At 36.2% G+C, this 23,836-nt stretch overlaps 1 protein-coding gene across 1 annotated transcript in view; it reads right to left on the bottom strand.

The window, feature by feature from the left end:
* ANO3 (anoctamin 3) overlaps positions 1-23,836 on the bottom strand; it is a 453,610-nt gene that overhangs the window by 119,607 nt on the left and 310,167 nt on the right. The window contains exons 5-7 of the mRNA XM_010831780.1: positions 19,007-19,165; positions 13,158-13,258; positions 3,467-3,511 (exon numbers count right to left, since the gene is read on the bottom strand). Of these exons, the coding sequence (XP_010830082.1) occupies positions 3,467-3,511; positions 13,158-13,258; positions 19,007-19,165 (305 nt within the window). The remainder of the gene's footprint in view (positions 1-3,466; positions 3,512-13,157; positions 13,259-19,006; positions 19,166-23,836) is intronic.

The raw sequence follows: 23,836 nt of genomic DNA, 5'->3' as shown, positions 1-23,836 counted from the left end.
GGAATCTTTTGTTGCCCATGATGGATACTTCATTTCTTCTGAGGGATTCCTGCCCGCAATAGTAGATATAATGGTCATCTGAGTTAAATTCACCCATTCCAGTCCATTTTAGTTCGCTGATTCTTAGAATGTTAACATTCACTCTTGCCATCTCTTGTTTGACCACTTCCAATTTGCCTTGATTCATGGACCTGACATTCCAGGTTCCTATGCAATATTGCTCTTTACAACATCAGACCTTGCTTCTATCGGACTTTATTTTAGGGGGCTCCAAAATCACTGCAGATGGTGACTGCAGCCACCAAATTAAAAGATGCTTGATCCTTGGAAGAAAAGTTATGACCGACCTAGACAGCATATTACAAAGCAGAGATATTACTTTGCCAACAAAGGTCCATCTAGTCAAAGCTTTGCTTTTTCCAGTAGTCATGTATGGATATTTGAGTTGGAGTATAAAGAAAGCTGAGTGCTGAAGAATTGATGCTTTTAACTGTGGTGTTGGAGAAGACTCTTGAGAGTCCCTTGGACTGCAACGAAATCCAACCAGTCCATCCTAAAGAAGTTCAGTCCTGAGTGTTCATTGGAAGGACTGATGCTGAAGCTGAAACTCTAATATTTTGGCCACCTGATGTGAAGAACTGACTCATTTGAAAAGACCCTGATGGGTGGGAAAGATTGAAGGTGGGAGGTTAAGGGGACGAAGGAGGATGAGATGGTTGGATGGTATCAGTGACTCAGTGAAGATGAGTTTGAGTAAGCTCTGGGAGTTGGTGATGGACAAGGAAGCCTGGCATGCTGCAGTCCATGGGGTCGCAAAGAGTCACACACAACTGAGCAACTGAACTGAACTGAACTGAACCAAACCTTTATCACATTAGCCATTTTGCAAACTCAAGATTTTATGGCAAAATGTGAAGATGACTTCTAACAGAGCTTTAAGTTTATTTGCTAAAATCAGTGCAGAGCAGGGAATTGAAGGGAACTTGAAAATAAATCTGGATTAAAGGGTCAAAAGAACTTGTCAGAGCATACCAGCTATAAAAGTTAGGGCATGAGATGCAGGGTTGGTGAAAAGGAGTGATAATGAAATCATTCCTTTTCCCTGATCTGTAAAACTGGCTATGCTTTGTTCTGCCTCCCTAAAGGGTTGCTTTGAAACTGCTTTGATAATTGAATATTAAATTGCTTTGTAAACTAATTATAGATAGCAGCAATGCTTGAACTGTATTTTTATATACATATTCTATCAATATGCCTATAGAAACAATGATCTTCAAAGCCTGGATAATTGCCTGTGCCTATTTATCCCCTAATGTTTATTGGCCAAATTACCCATGCACAAAACATTTCTCCCACATCAGAAAAGGGAAAGCACAGTGCCATCTAACTGCACACTCTGACTTTTGCTTCCCTCTTTCCAACTGTCTACAAATTAGGTTTTATAATTCTATAACAATGATGATGCCCACACACACACATGCAAACATTTAAGTTTACTTTTCCAAAGGCCAAGTTTTAAGAAAAATCAAAATCAGTCATTTCCTTAATTGAAAATGTAAACGCAAGCAAATACCAAGACAATCATTTTTTTCAGTTTAATATCATGTATTTTATAAATTTGCCTTTCCTATTTATTTGCTACCCTCCTCATATGCATCCACTAACACAAGAACAAAGAAAACTATTTGTAATATGTAAATTGTAAGTCAGTAAGCTAGAGTACCACTTAAAATAAATTAACAATCATTTGGAATAACTGGTAATCTTATTTTAATTTCATAAAATGAAAGAAAAAATAATAAACACAAAAGAAAATAAAACATATTATGACACATAATATAGTGTTCATTTTTCTAGTTTACTTCTGTTTGACCAAAATAGAAAAGAAAAGCATTTTCTACTATTAAAAATGTTAAAGAAACAGAATTTAGAATACATATTTATCAGGAATTCTAAACACAAGTTTACTCTAAAACTAAATTACGACGGCATGACATAGACATTTGTCGCCAATTTAATACACAGGATTTTATCCTTCTGTAAGTCTCTGAAAGGAATATACCTGTATAGCAGAAAATCCACCACTTACATAGTGGGAAAAATCCCACTAATTCTATACAGCACCCAGAAGTAAACCCAAATATGTTTTCTCAACACAATCCAGTATTAAACAGGCATGTGTAGAGAAAAACCCACAGTTGTATAATTATGTAAAATCCCAATGAATTTGCCCTTGTTATGCGAAACTAACTTTGGAAATTTGCTATATAGACCAGGAACAAATGAACACGAGTGAAATGATGAACGCTCACAGTAACTCTGAATGTGTCAACCTGACAAGCAGAAAAATCTGACTGGCTAAGGAACATCATTAATTTTATTAAAAGCCATTTAAGTTCTAATTCCTTTTAACATCCATCCAAATTTCAAGTTTTCCCCCCATGATTTGCTTTTCTTGTCACCTATTCCAACCACACTCAAATTTAGTGTTTAAAGGAGTATACTCTTCTATTCTTGAATTCAAAATGTTCCTGTTTTAAAGTTCTAAATTATATTTAGATATTTCTTTGGTAAAAGAACTAGATTTATTAAGTTCTTTCCTTAAACGGTCAGATATTTACACTGTATTTTTCTAGTTTCTGTGTCATTCTGATTTGCAACGTCCTGCAGTATCATTCACTAGAGCCTACTACATGACATTCACATTCTGCTTTGGTTAATTGATTTTTTTTTGCAAGGAGCAGAGCAGTCAAATATTATAAGCCTTTTGTTTGTAGAGTTCATTAAATGAAAGCTCATTTCCTCCAGTGAAAAGGGGCCAAGGCAATTCAGGTGGGAGGGTTTCTTGTGTCTCAGGGTTATGTTTTAATTATTTCCTTTGCCATAGCTACTGTTACCACAATACGTAAGGAGCTGTTGTTTTGAGATAAAGCTTTTAAAAAGAAGTTTGCTTTCAATGCCAGAACTGAAAGAGAGTCAGCTTCAGCTCGTGGAATAAAAGTAGGTACGTGATACAAAAGATGCTGTACGGCCTTGGGAAACCACTTCATCATTCCGGATGCTAATCTTTCTTTTACCATCTCATCAATAAGAGGCTTGGATTAGATGATCCAAAAGGCCTCTACTGTGTCTATTACTTTAGTGGGTCATCATTTACCTATAATCCTGGCTTTATAACTATTTTTAAAATTAAAATCTCCTAAAACACTAACTAGCAATTAAAATCCTTGTTCTATAATATTATATAAAAGGAGGATTATAGGAATGGCAATGGCAAATAGAAAAAAATAGATCATGATTTTAAGCATTATTAAATTTGGCATAATCACTTTGTAAATCTCTTGCATAAATAATAAAGTTCCCCTTTGTAAAATTTACAACTGCTGTTACAGATAATCAAATGCATTTTTATTGTTTTTCCCAAATGACAAATTGGTTATAAACAAATTACATATCACCCACCAACCTGCCCATTGATTTGCTCCTCCGGTCAGTGTAATAAGATTTTTTTCTAAAAAAGAAAGAAAGAAAGAAATCAGCTGAGGAAAGTCACATGAAAATCGTGAAATCAGAGAGTGACAACATTCAATTATACTGAGCATTTCAATACTCTCATTTTCACATGCTAAAGAAAGACATGAAATAAACCAGTATAACAGGAAGAACATTTCCCAGGTGTCTCAGTGGGTAAAGAATCAGCCTGCAATGCAGGAGATGCAGAAGACATGTTGTTCGATCCCTTGGATTGGAAAGATCCCCTGGAGGAGGACATGGCAACTCACTCCAGAATTCTTGCCTGGATAATCCCATGGACAGAGGAGCCTGGTGGGCTACAGACCATGGGGTTGCAAAGAATCAGACACGACTAAAGCGACTGAGAACACACACAAATAGGAAGAACGGTGAATTTGCATTGTTTTAATTTCAGACCCTAAGTTACTAATAACAGAGACACTTCATAAATCAATAGATCATTTTTGAACATTTGATTTTTTTTTAAGTTTAAAAAAATATTTATTTATTTGGCTGTTCTGGGTCTTAGTTGCAGCATGTGGGATCTAGTTCCCCAACCAGGGATCAAATTCAGGTGCTCTGCAATGGGAGTTCAGAGTCTTAGCCCCTAGGCCACCAGGGAAGTCCCTTAATTATCTTTTGAAAGTCTGTCTTTTGCTGCTGCTGCTGCTGCTAAGTCGCTTCAGTCGTGTCCGACTCTGCGCGACCCCATAGAAGGCAGCCCACCAGGCTCCCCTGTCCCTGGGATTCTCCAGGCAAGAACACTGGAGTGGGTTGCCATTTCCTTCTCCAATGCAGGAAAGTGAAAAGTGAAAGTGAAGTCGCTCAGTCGGGTCCGACTTTTATCAATCCCATGGACTGCAGCCCACCAGGCTCCTCCGTCCATGGGATTTTCCAGGCAAAAGTACTGGAGTGGGGTGCCATTGCCTTCTCCATCTTCATTGTGTAGTCTTCTACACAATGCATATTAATCAGAGCATAGGCTTGTATGTTCTACAAAGTCATCTATCCATCTAAACACATATGTACTGAATATTTCTGATATTGCAAAGAATTCTATTATAACCTTAATATTATAATTAGAATTATATTATAATTAAATTATAACCATTAAAAATTTAGAGAAAAAAGAGGGTCTTTACCCTCAAAAAGCTACTTTACAGTTGAGGAGAGAAGTGATAGTTATAATAAAGTGTGATAACACAGTAAAACAGAGAGGGCTATAGAAGTACCTAGGAAGGGATCTCATTTAGCCTTTGTAGATGTAGGAGAAAGGAGATAGGGAAGCCTTCATCACTATGTGTTATCTGTGCTGAGTCTTAAATTCAACCTTGTTGAATGACAGGAGTCTTCTAAACGGAGTACTTAGGACACAGCATTTTAGCCTGAGGTAGCTCGGAGAAGGTGATGGCACCCCACTCCAGTACTCTTGCCTGGAAAATCCCATGGACGGAGGATCCTGGTGGGCTGCAATCCATGGGGTCGAGAAGAGTCGGACACGACTGAGCGACTTCACTTTCACTTTTCACTTTCATGCATTGGAGAAGGAAATGGCAACCCACTCCAGTGTTCTTGCCTGGAGAATCCCAGGGACGGGGGAGCCTGGTGGGCTGCCGTCTATGGGGTTGCACAGAGTCGGACACGACTGAAGCGACTTAGCAGCAGCAGCAGCAGCAGCACATGAATGGTTATGGGAGCAAGTGAACCATTGTAAAATTCAGGGAATTTTTACTAATTTGATAATTGCCAGCATATAAATTGCAAGTTGAGGATCATAAAGAGGTGAGGGGATAATGAACAAGGCATATATAATGAAGGATCTTAACCACTGATGCTAAGGTTTTGGACTGAAAGATATTGAATGTATTAAGTAAATGTGTACCATTCTGATTAATTCACACTCTAGAAGATTCTCACTAAATCTACATCTTGGAGCTCGAGAATCTCATTTGGGACCTTCTAAAATGCCTCTTTACCCCCACCCACCAAAACCCATTCCAGAGAATTAGAAGACTCCTCTGCAGTGCATGTGGTTTCTAGAAAGCAGGGCTGAGAGTCAGTACAATTGACATTTAGTCCTGTATTATTAACTGCTTAGAAAACCTGAAAACATTCTGAGCTACTGTATTTCATAGCAATCACCAGTCACAATCCTAGAAAAGAATTTTAACTTGTCCCTGACACACTCTAACACTAATTATAAGTATGGAGTTTGAATGCTTGCTCTGCTTATCCTAAACTCACATTTAAATACCACTTCCTTTATTTTTTTCAAATATACACAGGTTTGTGTGCATATGTCATTTACTCCCTATTGGGCTATAAACCCATCTTCACTCTAAAACTCTCACATCATTTACCCCATTATTATATAACTGTTCACTGACTATCTTATATAGGAGATCGGGCTTCTTAAAGATGCCAGTTTCAGTTCATCTGACTTTGTGTATATGGTATATTCTTTGGTAAATAGTAATGAGGATTCCCATGACTGATGAATAAATGAATGAGCTTTTAACTCACAGCTGCATTTATTTCCTTCAGTGCCTGAGGGTACTTTCAATTTAATAACATTTACTAAATAAGGTATATCTTTAAAAAACTACAAATGTAGAAATTAGTTTAAAATAATTGTCAGTATCAAAAAAATCTAGGAATGTGATTAAGAGATGATAAGGATTATGATTACTATAATTATCAGTTGTGGATATGGTAAGGAATAACATAAAAAGACAAGGGAACATTGAGACTAAATGTTATCCTCTTTTTATTGTTACTATTTTGAAATATTTCTTTCAAGCATTTTTAAAAATTTTGAAATGCTTTCGGAGAAATAAAAAACAAGTGAAGGAAGAATATCATACAAGATGAATACATGTGGTTTTTAGACCATAAAAACAAATAAAATTAAGAGACTCACTTTTCCCAATTAACTAACATTCTAATTACCAGTCAAATCTAGGATGAACTATGTATGACAATTAATGCTGTAATGTCCTCTTACTTGAGGATTGGTTACTGTTTATCTTGAGGACATGCCCATAATGGCTTGTATCTGCGAGGCTGTATAAAAGGGGGAGCTTTCTTTCTGTCTTTGCAATCTCAGTGAATTTCCTGTGACGCAAGCCGCATTTGGTTTAATGCTTATTTATGATAAAAAGGGTGATCTTTCTCTGGTATCTTTGTGGAGAAGTTTCTTTACTTGGGGAAGATTTAGTTCTTAATTACATTCCCCTAACATATACGAGTGAACCTTTAACCCACTCAGTCAATAATAACTTGCAATTCTCCTTAGTCTTTCTGCATAAATGAACCTGCAGGACCAAATTATTTCCACACACAATCTTCATTACATAATTTATTAACTGCATATTGTTCATTGACAGAGCTTTCTTTATTTTCCCTTATTTTTTCATTTGAAAGATCCTTCTATTTTACACCTTATGTCAAGACAGCATTTTTTTTTGTTCCATCATAAGTTTATTTTTTTTCTTATATGATATTGTACATGTTTTAATGCCATTCTCCCAAATCACCACCACCGCCCCCACCCCACAGAGTCCAGGACTGTTCTGTACATCTGTGTCTCTTTTGCTGTCTCGCATACAGGGTTGTCATTACCATCTTTCTAAATTCCATATATATGCATTAGTATACTGTATTGGTGTTTTTCTTTCTGGCTTACTTCACTCTGTATAATAGGCTCCAGTTTCGCCCACCTCATTAGAACTGATTACAGTCACTCAAAATGATTTATAAGTAAATCATTATCTCAATCACTGTTTCCAACCAGTGTTTCACATAGCCAGTGGCCACATGTGAAGATGTTTGCAGGTCCAAATGAGAAGGACTGTCATATGAGAGGGACCCTGGCCCCTGCTCCTTGTTAAGCGAAGCTCCTGTACTTTTATCTATTTTATACACTGGGGTCTCTGTATGTTATTACATCATTTTATTTTTGAGTGAGTTATCCTTTGCATACAAAGGTGATCTAAGTTTATTCCCAACAATAATAAAAGGTTATTCTTAGTTGTTTTAAAAAATTCTCCCAAATTTGCTCTGATTAAAACATTTGTGGGAATAAAAGCTTGAGGAAAGACAGAAGGTTGACCCATATTGAACTCAGTCTGAGAAGCTACAGGATGACTGAATCATCTTAAATAGGCTTGCCCACTTTAATATAAGATGGGTAAGAATGAATATGAATCACCTTGAATAAAAAGAAAAGTGAGGAAAGTGGGAATTGATATTTATGTAATATAGAAGACACACAAAGTCATTCCTAATAGAATAAAAGATAGAAAATGTGGGATATTTTAATTCTCAGATTTTTTTGGTTAGTTATGAAACATCAAGTCCAGTATGCAGGCCATTTTAATCAAGAAAAGAAATAGCTAGACAATTTAGATATATAAAATTCTATATATGCAGAATATTCAAGCATAGGCTCTAGATAAAATGTTGAAGTTTTGTGTTCAAACAGTAAGTTAGCAGAAAACTTTTGTAGGAAGGGTTATAACTCTAATAATTTTTTCTGAATAAATTTGCAGGTTTTCTTTATGGAATGCAATATAGGTTTCACTACTGAATATGGAATAGTCAAGCATGCGTATGTCCCTCTTACATAAATTTTTTAAAAAATCTTGTCTTGAAAAGAGATATGCATTTTTCCTATTTAAGTTCTTTGATGTCTATCCATTTCTTAATTTTAAGACAATAGGTATGTCTATATATGTCCTTAAATATGGTAACAATTGACATTTGGAAATTGAGCTGACAATCATGAAAATACTTCGCCACTTATTTTATACTTAAATAATATTCCCTCTTCATGAGCTGACTGCTATCCCAAATTTTAGGCATACCTTATAAATAAATCAGAATTTGGTTACTAAGGAGTTGGTTAATGCTACATCTATTATTAAAGTAATAGGGAAAGATGTTGCAAAAGAACTCCTCATTCTAGAATTCCTCAGAATGTTTTCTCAAGAACATCATCATATTATGATTTAAAAAATCCATCATTAGATGAAAATTAAGGAAAGGTTGCTCTGTGTAACTGTCTGTTGAAATTTATAAACATTATAAGAATTATAAAAATACTAAAATCCTCAAGACAATATTTCTCTACCAACTATAATAAAATCACTTGGGATGCTTGTTAAAAACGCATATACCCAATCTTATCCTTTGGGTGTAGGTTCTAGGAAACTTTACTTTTGCTGAGTTTCCCAGGTAATTTTGATGTATTCTGAAGACTTAGAATCACTTCTCTAAAAATTCCTACAGTAAATAAACTTATTGTTTAACTTTGAATTTCAAGAACATATTTGGTCACAGGATATTTTTCTTTTACTTTCTCTTGAACCAGTGTTCTTTTGGTATACTTTGGAAAAGCTATATATTTTCTAATATTTATATTATTAAATCAGAAGAATCACAATTGCATTTTTCAAAGTTTCAGTAATGTGGAATTTGTAAACATTATCTTGAAAAACATAAAGAAGAAACTTCAGCCACAGCATCAATTAAAAGAGACAGTAACTATATATATTTCATATTTCTTTCTTTTGATGTATCATAACTCTTCTTTCAAATGCAATCTTATCAGAAAATAAAAATGAATATCATTTATAACAGCAAAACGGTTTTAAAGAACTTCTAAGGAAAAGACACGAAGAAATAATTTTGATACAGATTTTTAAAAAAATTATGAGAATATTGACTATTCTTTAAATTAGAGTTCCTCAATAGTTATCTGAAAAGTCAAGAGTAAGGGAAATGAGAGGAAAAAGGCCAATATGCTCTAACAGATTTTCAATTTTTAAAAATAATACAACCCAACCAAGATGGTTGAATGAGTTATATGAAATTTGTGACACGAGATTCTTTTGCCATTGTCTTTATAAGACTTTTTCCTGATACACTACAGCAGAGTGGACATACTTGAATAGTACTGTTAGGGGAAGCACACTGATTGAAACCGCCTATCCTGGCCAGGCACCATCATAACCATCTGCATGAGTTGTTTTATGACAGGAGGTCCTGGTAAGGAACATGGAACTAATAAGCCTCCACCAACCAGAAAAGTTCGGGAAAGGTCAAAAGGAGACACCACATGTCCGACCACCTCCCAGAATCCTTCTCTCTGGCATCCATCTTGGCTGAACGTGCACCACCAGGAAGGACTCTGAGTCAGTTGATTGGCTAAAGACAATCCGAAAACTAATCCCATCACCATAAAACCTGAGACTGCAGCCAGAGCTGTTCTCCTGGGTTCCCTTACCCCACTGCTCTCCACCCAGGCGCCCTTTCCCAGTAAAATCTCTTGCTTTGTCAGCACATGTGTCTCCTCAGACAATTCATTTCCGAGTGTTAGACAAGAGCCCAGTTTCGGGCCCTGGAAGGGGTCCCCCTTCCTGCAACATACTGATAAAGAAACTGATAAAGTACTGATAAAGGAAGAAAAAATATTTCTGAAATTATGAATGTCAAATATTTGGTGCAAAGTAAACATGCTAACCAACATTTATTTTTCATTGAAACAAAGTATAATTTCAAATTAATAATAAGTGTCTTGGCCAGGAACTAAGAATCAGATGATGCCAAATTCCCCCTTGGACAGCAAAAAAGGATTCAGTCTTTTGGACCTCTAGCAGACATGTGTTTTGTATAAAGTTCAGAGGAGGTAATGGAAGCTATGAACCTTTTTGGATGAGATATTTAAACATAATATTCAGTTAACCTGAACATAATCTGAATAATAAAATCTACTGAAATGGCATGCTTTGTGACAGTCTCTAAGGGTTTCCTCCTTTTGCATCTATGAGGCAATTAGTTTGTGCGTAAACTCAACTATAACTCCTCGTAGAAACAATGGTGAAATCACAGGAATAGGGGCAGGATGAAGGCATATGGAAATTCATTTGGAATTTTTTTTAGCAATTTCACCCTGATATCGGAAAGTAGGTTATTGTCTTGGGTGTTACACTTGTTTTGCATCTTTGTTTATATCCTGCAAGCAAATTAGAACTTGCTAAAAATAATTTTGTAAGAAAGTAAAAATAAATAAGGACCCACAAAATAATAAAGACTTCACTCCCACCCATCAGAAGCAATCATGTTTTAGCGTATTATATTTTCTTCCAATTTTTTTCTATTCATTTTACATTGTTGAAATCTCATTGTATAAATAAATGCATATCCTATACATATTTTATTTAAATTTTACTACTTATTATTTAACTACAGTCATTAAGAAATCCTTGTACCCATTCGCTTTATAAATGAATTATTTGCATCACAAGGATATATCTAATTTATTTGAATCCTCTACCGTTGAATATATTTACTTTTTCCACAATTATAAAAAATATTGCAGGGAATGTTTTTACATATTTTTCAATTTTCTTCTTAAGATAAAATATGAAGCTTATGAAAAGTTTTAAGTCTCACAGAAAATAATTTTAAATTGTTTCAGAATATTTTATGAAGATTGAGTCTCACCACATATCAACAGATGTGATTATTCACCATATTTGTGGTAGGTTTGAAGAGTACTACCTGTGAAAGTGTTTGATAATTTTGTAAGTTAAAATGAATCTCATTGTTTTAATTCTGCATGATTCTGTGTAGCATGTATGCATACAGACCAAACAAGAAGAAACCAGATAGAGCAAAAGGCAAATATGCTCCATTGTCAGCCTGAAATAAGTCACAGGCATGTATATCAAAAGGCTTTTTTAAGAAGGAGACATAGTGTCAGGAGGAAAAAAATTCCTCAGAAGTCAAAAGACGTAGAGTAGCACGGTGTTTATTTACCTACTTGTGCTCTCAAGACTGGTTCAGTAGAATGACCTGAATTGAAAGAAGTCTTCTGGAGACTTCAAACTATCTAATCACAACACAAATAATATTTCATATGTCCTTACTTGCTTCTTTCAGGAATCAAGTTTCATAAAAATGTACAAACTTCAGGTTCTTATAGATATCATATTAATAATTTATATAAGGTGCTAAAGAATTCTAAGGAATTTTCTTTCCTGTGTTCATCTTCTTTTGTTCTTTTTTTTAATTTAAATTTATGTATTTTAATTGGAGGCTAATTACTTTACAATACTGTATTGGTTTTGCCATACATCAACATGAATCCACCACGGGTGTACACGTGTTCCCCATCCTGAACCCCCCTCCCACCTCCCTCCCCATATTGTTACTATTATTATTTTTGCCAAGCTCTTCAAGATATTATTTACCTATCTTATAATTATCTGTATAGAGGATTTCGAAACTATCTCTCAAACAGGTTGTTCAGTTGCCCAGTCATGTCCGACTGTTAGCAACTCCATGGACTGCAGCGCCCCAGGCCTCTCTGTCCCTCACCATCTCCCAAAGTTTGCCCAAGTTCATGTCCGTTGCATCAGTGATGCCCGCTAACCACCTCATCCTCTGACAGCCTCTTCTCCTTCTACCCTCGATCTTTCCCAGCACCAGTGACTTTTCCAATGAGTCGATTTTCCCATCAGATGACCAAAATACTGGAGCTTCAGCTTCAGCATCAGCCCTTTCAGTGAGTATTCAGGGCCGATTTCCCTTAAGACTGACTGGATTGATTTCCCTTGAGATTGACCCAAACAGGAATGGGAGTCAATTTAGGTATCTAATTCTAATATTGTCACTGTAAAATTCCTCAGTAGTTGCCAGTACTTAATCAATTTCTGCTTTGTGGGCAATGACTTGTGGGTGCAACTTCCAAAGCCTGAGGAATTTCAGATGATTAAAAAGACAAGACTCTCGAGGCTTGTCATGCAACCTGAGGCTGGCAGCCCTCTCACAGATCTGGTCTCTTCCATGTTACCAGGTCTGATAAATTTCTTCACAGTTTTGAATTGCCCTCTTACTGTTCATGCAAATTCATTATCTAGAGGCTCTTTTCCTTGGCATCTTGTTATCCTGAACCTTTTAAAACCTTTTTTAGCAGTTGATGAAGCATACTGAGCTTCAATGCCAGTTCATGCATGGTAGAAATACTTGAATTTCATTGTGAGACATCAGGAAGGAAAGTGATATATTCTGCATATAACACAAAACACACAATATGGGGAAATAGGTTTATGCAATTTTTGACTTTCCTGTAGTCTTGCCTATAGGAAAGACTGAAACGTCTTTGAACTGAGAAGGTCTTTCATTACCATTTATCCTTTGGCACTGAGGACAGAGCCAAGAAACTATCTGGTTGATCTGCACCTGAGGAAAGTTTCCTGATAACTGCTATACAGAGAATGCTGAATCTGTATACATAAGAATGCTACACACTTACTTCTGTCACAGAAATAAGAGTTCCATCTACCTATATTAAATAAGTGAGACTGATCTTGGGAATAGTAAGTAAAATTAGAAAACAACTATCTTTCCCTCCTTCCAGTCTAGTCCAGCTAGAAATGATATAAAGCATCCAGGGAACCTGGAAGCTTACACTAGGCAAGGAAATTAGAAGGTAAGATAAATGGCCAAAATTGACTAAAGGTGGGGGAAAAAAGCATTTCTTCTGCAGAAAGAATTACATTTATTACTCTCTGGCTTTGCAAAAAAACAGGCTCACCTTAACATATTCTGAGATAGAACGAAACAAAACCTGAAAGTACCTGAAGGGCATCCTAATATTCAGTCTCTCTGCATACTTGCACAGTGTGTCCCACGGAATGTGAATTTTAATAAACATGATATCCGAGTTTGCAACAGCTGGCTGTAAAGGGCAACAGAACAGGTGCCAATTAGAATCAGAGCTGATTATCATGTCACAATTTGACCTTACAGGGAAGAACACTGTCCCCTTTATTTACACAGGAATCATTATCGCTGATTTAAAAGGAATTTATATGAATAAAATTTCTTAACACAGAATTATCTTAATAAAAATGTAATGATGCCATTGTATGCAAGAAATAATCATCCATGTGAGTTAGCGTGCTTTCTTCCTTGACCATTATTAAGATCCAGAGCCACCAACCAGAATAATCATGAGCCAATTAGGACTCTGAAGTTATTCTGGTTGCAAACTTTCTCATGATCCTTTTTTTCCTGCTCAAGGTGGATAGACAATACTGACAGTTATACCAGTTATTCATTCATTTTTCTTCTAGCATATTTTATTGAGCAATTACTATTATACTTGTGAGAGCCTATGACAATTCTGGGGATAAACAGAGTATAAGACTTACAAGTCCATGACCTTGCGGAGCTGTCAAATTTGCATACTTACTTGAATCTTAAAAGGTTAGTATAATGTTTCCTGCAAGAGATCATAATAATTTGTGTCTTTGATCTAGACAAGAGGTTTTTAAGCAAAATAAAGTGGGCATTGGGATTATCTAAGGAGCTTTTAACAAACTTGAGTACTCTGGTCAATTTCTTTAATCCTAAATGCCTACTTGGAAGAAATGACACAGTATGGAAGAAAAAACACAGTGTTTAGAATCACAAAGAGGTAAGTACAAATTCCATTTCTATCATTTATTAACTCTAGGACCTTGGGGAAATTACCTAATTTCTTTGATGCTCAGTTTTCTCGCTTGGGAAATGGAGAGAATGGTCTTACCTCACAGAGTTGTCCTGAGTCTTATGAGAGACTAGACTATAAAGAGCTCAAGTACAAGGGGTTTACCAGAATGTTCATTCCCAGTGAGAGCATGCTTCTAGAATCAGACCATGGCCAAAGTAATGGCTATTTTCAAAGCTTCACTAGAATAGTTCTTTTTTTTTTTCTTTTTTTCAGTAAATAGCTACTTGATTCATCTTTGGTGGAGCACTGCCTTGGTTTTTAGGCCTTCTATAATAGGCTTTGAATTATACAAGTAAAAAGCCAGTAACAGCGTATGATTGGGGAAAACTCTGAAGTTGGGGACTTGAATCAAGTTATTGAAAAGTTAAATTTTCTTTAAAATAAAACTCAGTATAAATTGTAATAAAACTGTATTTCTACAGACTATAGTTTCTTTGGGAAATTTCTCTTTCCTCTTTATGTATTCAAAGTGCCTTATGCTTTTATGTCATTGCTCAGTTCCTGGGGAGGTGTGGGTTCCTTTCCAGCAGTTACTCAAAGACAGAGAAAATGGGACCCTCAGAATTAAAGAAAACATATTTAGTGCTCATTTCATCCCAGAATCTGGAAGTGAGACTTCTATGAAAATGAATCTAGACTCAGACAAAATCAGTCTCTCCCAGAATGACACATTGTACAGGTGGGATGATTTAAGATAACAACCAATCCCTTGAGAAGTGCACTGATGTTAGATCTTTACATTCTCTCCAATGGTTTCTCAGAAGTTTGAGAGTGGGGATCTCTTTTGAGGAATAAGCAGATGTTGGGACAAAAAAAAAATCATTTCTCAGGAGCTAAGCCTTATTTTGGTATGAATGGAGATCACACTCTCCCACAGAGCATCATGGTTCTTAAAACCTAGGAATGTTGGCTGCCAGAATATATTAGCAGCATGAAGAAGGAATGACTATTACATGCATGGGTGTTGAGAGAGATCTGGGAAGGCTTACCCTCCACCATAGGAGAGCTTGGGTTTCATACCATTAGTTGGTTCCTAGCTTGTTTTTCTTCACAGCATGTACAGCTAGAACAGGTCGCTCCCCACTTCTTCCACAGCTACTGCTCTGGTCTATCACCACCATCTCTGATCTAGAGTCTTACAGTGTTTTCTAATAGAGCCTTTGCTCATATTCTTGCCCCCAGTGGTCTATTCATAGCACAATGGCCAGAGTTACTCTTTAAAATATAACTCAGATCATATAATTTCTCAGAACCTCATTTGAATCAAAGTGAAAACCAAAGTTTTTCCAATGACCTACACAACCTTTTACAACCTCACCCTCCATATCTTGTTAAACCTTTCTCCTACTAATCTCCCTCTCATTCACTCTACTTCCATCATTTGGTCACTTGCTATTACTTGCCTGCTTCACCCCATCATCCTTACCTCACTCCATTTTTTTTTTCTATAGTGTTTATTATCTTCTAATGAATGAGTCTGTTTATGTAAGTGCTGTGAGAGGAGGGATATTTGCTTTGTTCATTTATGTCTACTGAGCACCTAGTTCTACACCAGGCACACAGTAGTCACTCACTAAGCATTCACTGAATGGATGAATGAATGAATGAGTTCACTTACTTTGAGTACACATTCTTTGTAACTTGTACCTAAGCGAGAGACAATGAAGATAAGAAAGCAAATAAGCCAGAATTATTTTGGAAGAGGTACTATGTCAGGTTCAAATTAGCATCATGAATAGCTGGCTTAGCACTGATAATTAATTCAGTCTGGTCAACTCTTAAGATGTGAAAAAAATCTAATACACCCAAATAAAGCAGATGCTTCAGAAGGACATTACTACATTAATTCTACCACCAGTGAAACATCAAGCTAAGGGCACATACAGCTAGAACATTTCTAATTTTGTATGTCTAAAATATATTAATATATACATACATACAGATGTATATATTTTTTCCAAGCAGCATGAATTGTCTTATAACTTCTTCAACTTAATTTCTCTTTTGTTATACCTCTACTTAAAAAAAAACCAAAAATAGTTTTATTTCCTTGCAGCAGGGGGTTGATGAAGGGATGGGGTTGGCAGAAAGCAAGATTACTTTCTCCCTTGGAATCAGAAGCTCCCAATCTGGCACTATTCTGTTTAGCTCTGATGCAGGCAGGCTTTTCCAGGGGAACAAAACACCCACAGCCTTCACACTTCACATTATTATTTAATTATTCCATCCAAGATTTTCAAGAGGTAGAAGATTCATTCTTGAGAAAAAAAGGAAATTTTAAAAATATGTTTTTATAATGTCACTCTGCAAGTTGGTGGCAGAGAGCTGAAAAAAAATATAGAATATGATAGCTTGCTATACTAAGTATAAGATAAAGGTAAAATGCAGATATAGTCTGGAAATACACTTGGATAACAAAGAACATATCTTGACAGAGATCATCTACCTATTTATCTGCACAATATTCAAACATGAATCATTATCTGTTGCTGATGTGATTATCTAGAAACTATCCACATCAACATGCAATTTAATGAGGATTTGAGATATACTCTGTGCCAGGCTCAGTGCTTAACTCTGTTGAATATAAATTTTAAAAATTGGAACTTGTTTCCTAGGGAATACTCCCATTTTTTCTGCTAAAAATCCGGTACTTGCTGATATTTTCACAATTTCATTTTCCTTTTCCACCTGTGACAAGACCTAAATATTTTCAATTTAATACTTATTAAAATTAAGTTGCAAATAAAGTACACATACTATAATACTAATAATTTTAAGAAGAAATAAAAGTTCATGATAATGCAAAACACTGGATTTGATAGTTCAGATAGGTATAACTATTTAAATGCCATTTAGTCATCAGTTAACATAAGGTTTAAACCAAAAACATATCTATGTTCTATATTATAATCATAGCGTTAAGTTTATTTCTACGCCTACTTGCTTAAAAGGGCAATACATAGGATATTGAATTTTTTAATGTGGTTGGCAGAATTCTAAGAAATCCTCTTAGATCTTCATGCCTTGTCTTCATCTTGAACAATCTACAGGACCTGTGAATACGATGGCATATTCAGTCTCATGATTAAGTTCTTTATATGGCACATTCGCTTTTAAAACAGAGATTATTCTCCATGGCAGATGATTCCCTGAAAGGGACTCTTCTTGGCAAAAGAGATTCAAAACAGCAGAGGTACACAAAGGGGAGTCTCTGTTGCTGGTTTTGAACGTGGGTGGGGAGCATGCAGCAAGGAATCAGAATGGCCTCTAGGAACTGAGAGAGGTAGCTGGCTTACAGCTAGCAAGGAGATGTGGATTTCAGTCCTACAACCACAAGGAACTGAATTCTATCACAACCACATAAGCTTGAAAGAATACCCTAAGTTCCGGGTGTGAATGCAAGCCTATTCAACACACTGATTTAAGTCTTGCAAGAAACAGAGCCAAGTGCTCACCATACCCAAACTTCTGATTTGCAAAACTGTGGGCTAACAAATGGGTTTTATTTTAAGCTGCTGAATATGTGGTGATGTGTTCAGCAGCAATAGAAAATTAATAAAAATAGTACTGAACAATTTCTTGATTAGAAAATTTAAGACTATTTTTTCATATATAAAAATAACATGCTTTTTTCGTATATAAAGTTAGCATGCTTATTACATAAATATGTTTTGTTCACTTAAACTGTTTTTTGTTGATTTTACACATTAACATTATGATAATTAATCTAGTCCTAATTAACTCAACCATTTAAAAAACCAATGTTAATACTCTTAGAATTAAGAATATAAGTAAACATAACATTGACAACCAAAATAAATGATTGCAGAAAATTAACTTTAGAATACCATTAAGGAATCTTAATTTTCCCTGATATTACACATGATATTCTAACTGTATACTGGATCTCACCCTTAATTTTCACCTAAAGGCCTTTCAATTTTTTTTACTCATCTGTCTTCTGTTTCCTCAATCTTTCTCTTCTATTTCTTTCTTTCCCTGCCTCTCTCCATTCACCCTTCCTTCCTTCTCATTATTTAAACATCACATACAAGAAAAAAAGAAAACAGAAAGAAAGAAGTAAAACCTCATGAGACCTTGTTTCCATCTTGGGCTATCATTCATCCTTCCCTTCACAGATGAGCAAAAAGATGATGTTTGCCACAGCCTCCATTTTTTCCATTATCCAGTCACTCTTCAACTTGCCCTAGTCTCTCTCCTCAGAGAAAAGATTCTCACTGATTTTACCAAGATCTCCATATTCTCCAGTTAACTGGGCCTCTTTCTGGTCTCACTTGACTTCTGAGCAGCACTTAACCCTGGTAACCACTCTTCTCTGTGACTCCTCATCTCTTCTACTTCCACCTACATCCAACATCTTCAACCATTTATTTCCCCCTCCTACTTTTTATAGGCTCACTTTTAGGCTCTTTTTTTTTTTTTTTTTTTTTATCATTCTCTCCAGTGATCTCATTACTAAAACACAGCTTATATTACCATCTATGTTCTAAAGATTAAAGCATTTACCTTCAGTTTAGAGTCCTCATTTGAGCTCTAGACACAAATTTCAAACATGCTTACTAAAATATTAAAATCTAGATATTAACGGTTTGGCAGACTCATTTCTTTCAACATTTTGTTTTTCTTTTCATAGAGTTTTGTACTTTATACAGGATCATTCCTTCTTTAATTTAAAAAAATGTAAAAACAGCTATGCCCTTTGCAAAATATTTAAATTTACAGAAATGTATAGAGTAAAAAAGGAAAATATTTTAAAATATGACTATACATATGCATTTCTTTTACATGTGGGAGAAAATTGCTATATGTTTTTAAAAGCCATATGTTATACCTTTTATACTGAAATGTAAAATATCATATTTCTTCCAGCACATTGTATCATATAGGTAATATTATTAAAGCACCTACCTCCTTTTCTAACATTAAGCCTTCCGCTCTGAGGTTCTTTTCAAATGTGTTTCTTTTGTCATATTGTATATTTGACTTTCTATAAACCAAGATGTAATCAATCCGCTTTTTGCCATCTTTGAATAGAAGTCCACTGGATGCTATGTAATTCATGTCATTCTGCAAATAAAGCAATGGTTGTTAATAGTGTGGGTTGGATAAGCACACACATTCAGCTTTCAGACACTTCTGTTCAAATATTGGCAATCCAATGTAAAAATGTATTTTTTACATTCCAATTATGAGACATGAAAAGATAAATTTTAAAGTTTTCACCTTACAGTAGGAAGAAAGCTACCAAGTGATGTTCTAGGATTTGAAATTAGTCTGACACCAGAACATGGATTCTCTGATGTTAGCATCTGAAGGTCTATGTTTTATTCAATAAAACCCTATAAAAATAATAACAGCCAATATACATTGAACATTTGCTCAAAATCAGGCCCAGATATAGATGTTTTACATGTTTTATCTTACTCAAAACTCAAACTTGCCTTTCAAAAATAAAGACAACAAAGCTTAAACAACATAAGTACTAAGAACTGAAATTAACATAATTTCTTCCATGAAATGATACTCAGATGAGGCATTATTTCCCTAAACCTATGGTCAACAACACCAAAAAATAATTTCTGAACTGCTTGTTCCAAGAAATACTTCCCCCCAGAGTATAAGACTATGATCTGATGACAACCACCTACTTACTAAGACTAACCATGTGCTTATTAAGATCTTTAAGGTACTCATCTTGCTCTGTCAACCTATCCCAGCTGTTTTTCAAGGATGCTGCCCAATTTTCAACCAACTGCCTGCCTTGCAAGATTTACCTTAATACCTACCAGCCCAGGTCCTAGAACCCTCTGAAAACTCATTCCCAACTTCATCTCTGTAAAACACTACTAAGACTACCCAGATGATATCTTTACTTGCTGTAACTTTAATAAAATTAATTTCAGCAATCACCTGATTTTTGTAATGGCCTTTTTTTGGGAGCTGGCACTTTGTCAGTAAACAGCTCAATATTACTTTAATTCAGTTTTTATTCCTGGTCCATGTTTTTAGCTATTAGATACATGATCCTTCTTTTCCCATGTTTCCTATCAAGCTATTTGATTATCTGTACCAAATCTCTGTCCCATTTTTCCCATACAGGCATTCTTGAGCTTAAGCAATGTCCTAACATTTTGAGAGTTAACTGATAATTTCAAAAAAAAGGCATCTCAGACTTTGGAGGAGCCTGCTTAGGACATATATGCAGCTTAAGGTTTAAAAAAGTGAGGACCAGAGTAACCTAGTGGCCAACAAGTCATCCAAGTGAAGCAACAAAAACTGATATCTGAGTGATTGTAATCCTACAGGAACAGGTCAGGTGGCTCAGGAGCTATCTTCTTGGAGAAAATAGGTTCAAGTGTGTGAATTCAGGGGTACTAGAGACTCTAGTATTCTTGCCTGGAAAATCCCAGGGACAGAGGAGCCTGGTGGGCTGCCATCTAGGGGGTCACACAGAGTCGGACACAACTGGAGTGACTTAGCAGCAGCAGAAACTTTCAGGCTCAAGGACAAGAAGACTTTAGACTTTCTTTTCTCCAGTGAATACAAAGGTCTTGAGAGTCCCAGGATTACTTTATTGGATACTATAAAGTGACTAAGTAACAACTCAAGTAGAGTCACACACTGCCCTGTAGTTGCATAACATGTGCTGCGTTTAGTTGCTCAGTCGTGTCCGACTCATTGCAACCCCATGGATTGTAGCCCGCCAGGCTCCTCTGTCCTTGGAGATTCTCTATACAAGAATACTGGAGTGGGTTGCCATGTTCTCCTCCAGGGGATCTTCCCAACACAGGGATCAAATCCAGGTCTCCTGCATCGCAGGTGGATTCTTTACCATCTGAGCCACCAGGGAAGCCCATAATAATGATGATAATAACAGCTATCACTAACTGACAATTTACTATAGTACCATGCAATGTGCCAAGTGATTTATTCTCATAATTCTTTAAGGTAGATATTGACATGAGTACATAGAAGCCAAAAAGGTTAAGTTACATCCCAGATGTCATGGAAAAGGAAATAGTGAAACTAGAACTCTCACCTCTTTGATGGTGGTCTTGACAACTATATTGAAAAAGACAAGCATATGTAGGTGCACATTACTAGGTCTGGGGTTTGGCAGTAATAGAAGGCTAACCCCTCAAAAGGCCTATGATATATAGTTCCTATAGGGTAGAGATACTGAGGATTAATAGCTGGAGAAGACATAATTAACTTCAGACTTTAGAATGCTTTTGCCTCCACCACTCCAGAGATTTCACTTGGATGTCTAATGGACATATCAAAGCTGACTGTCTAAAATGGAATTCCTTATCTTATCTAAGCAAATGTTCCCCCAAACCCTTGTTATTTTGATTGGCTGCAAACCTATTCTTTAAATTGCTCAGATCAAAAATCTAGAGTCATCTTTGTTCCCTCTATTTTCACCCATCTAACATGCAAATCATTAGAACATTCTTCAAAATATATTTAGAATTTGATCACTTTCTAACATCTTCATCACTACTCTGTTCTAAGATATGTCATCTATTGACGACATTATCACAATAGTCTGACTCATCTCTTAGCTTCTAACTTTCCTTCTCTAAAATCTATTCTCAGCATGACAGTTAAGACACTTGAGTGATCCTCCACATTATAAATTACATTATGTAACTCCTCTCTTCGAGACCCTTCAGCTGTTTTCCATTATACTCCACTCTTGATCCTACTTTCCTTAACCTATTTTTCTTAACGATTGTTAAATTTCAGCATGTTCAGTTCAGTTCAGTTGCTCAGTCATGTCCGACTCTTTACAACCCCATGGACTGCAGCACGTCAGGCTTCCCTGTCCATCACCAACACACAGAGCTTGCTCAAACTCATGTCCATTGAGTCGGTGATACCATCCAACCATCTCAACCTCTGTCATCCCCTTTTCCTCCTGCCTTCAATCTTTCCCAGCATCAGGGTCTGCACTCCAATGAGTTAGTTCGCCGTATCAGGTGGCTAAAGTATGGGAGCTTCAGCTTCATCATCAGTCCTTTCAATGAACACCCAGGACTGATCTCCTTTAGGACTGACTGGTTTATCTCCTTGCATTCCAAGGGAATCTCAAGAGTCTTCTCCAACACCACAGTTGAAAAGCATCAATTCTTCAGCACCCAGCTTTCTTTATAGTCCAACTCTCACATCCAAATATAACTACTGGAAAAAGTATAGCTTTGACTAGATGGACCTTTGTTGGCAAAGTATTCTCTCTCAATGCTTTCTAATATGCTCTCTAGGTTGGTCATAGCTTTGCTTCCAACATGTTATATAACACTAAATTATTTATTTGTTATCTTTTTATTGTCTACCTTATTCTATTAGAATATAAATTTTACAAAGGTAAATAATTTCTTACTCTGTTGTTCACAGAATATTTCACACATCTAACTCAGAGCCAGACACATAGTAGGCATCAAAATATTTATGGGAAGAAGGAAGGAAGGATAGAAGAAAATAAGGGAACGGAAAGAATGGAATAATGCATAGTAATGTGTATCCACACAGGAATTACCTCAAAAATATAATGCCATTAAAAGATCATGTAATAATTTCTCATCCTCTTTCCTCCAACATTAACACAAATCAAATTAGAATAAGATGATTGACCACAAAATTATAGCAGAATTGCAAAAGCCCTGGCTTGCACTTTGTTTTATACATATGACCCACTGCTTCCAGGCATCCCCATGATAATATAAATAAGGAGTTAAAATAAGGTTATATAAAATTTTTCCTCTGCATTTTGTTTTGCCTAAAGTATACAATCCTCTTAATACTAGTCTAGTATTAAGTATCATTTCAGTTCACTTCAGTCGCTCAGTCGTGTCCGACACTTTGCGACCCCATGAATTGCAGCACACCAGGCCTCCTTGTCCATCACCAACTCCTGGAGTTCACTCAGACTCACGTGCATTGAGTCAGTGATGCCATCCAACCATCTCATCCTCTGTCATTCCCTTCTCCTCCTCCCCCCAATCCCTCCCAGCATCAGTCTCTTCCAATGAGTCAACTCTTCGCATGAGGTGGCCGAAGTACTGGAGTTTCAGCTTCAGCATCATTCCCTCCAAAGAAATCGCAGGGCTGATCTCCTTCAGAATGGACCGGTTGGATTTCCGTGCAGTCCAAGGGACTCTCAAGAGTCTTCTCCAACACCACAGTTCAAAACCATCAATTCTTCGGTGCTCAGCCTTCTTCACAGTCCAACTCTCACATCCATATGCGACCACAGGAAAAACCATAGCCTTGACTAGACGGATCTTTGTTGGCAAAGTAATATCTCTGCTTTTCAGTATGCTATCTAGGTTGGTCATAACTTTCCTTCCAAGGAGTAAGCGTCTTTTAATTTCATGGCTGCAGTCACCATCTGCAGTGATTTTGGAGCCCAAAAATAAAGTCTGACACTGTTTCCACTGTTTCTCCATCTATTTCCCATGAAGTGATGGGACCGGATGGCTTGATCTTCATTTTCTGAATGTTGAGCTTTAAGCCAACTTTTTCACTCTCCATTTTCACTTTCATCAAGAGGCTCTTTAGTTCTTCTTCACTTTCTGCCATAAGGGTGGTGTCATCTGCATATCTCAGGTTATTGATATTTCTCCTGGCAATCTTGATTCCAGCTTGTGTTTCTTCAAGTCCAACGTTTCTCAATATGTACTCTGCATATAAGTTAAATAAGCAGGGTGACAATATACAGCCTTGACATACTCCTTT

This window comes from Bison bison, unplaced genomic scaffold, assembly GCF_000754665.1.
Source record: "Bison bison bison isolate TAMUID 2011002044 unplaced genomic scaffold, Bison_UMD1.0 scf7180017864531, whole genome shotgun sequence".
NCBI lineage: Eukaryota > Metazoa > Chordata > Mammalia > Artiodactyla > Bovidae > Bison > Bison bison.
Note: the sequence above shows the minus strand (reverse complement) of the source record. Positions and strands in the feature narration are given on the sequence as shown.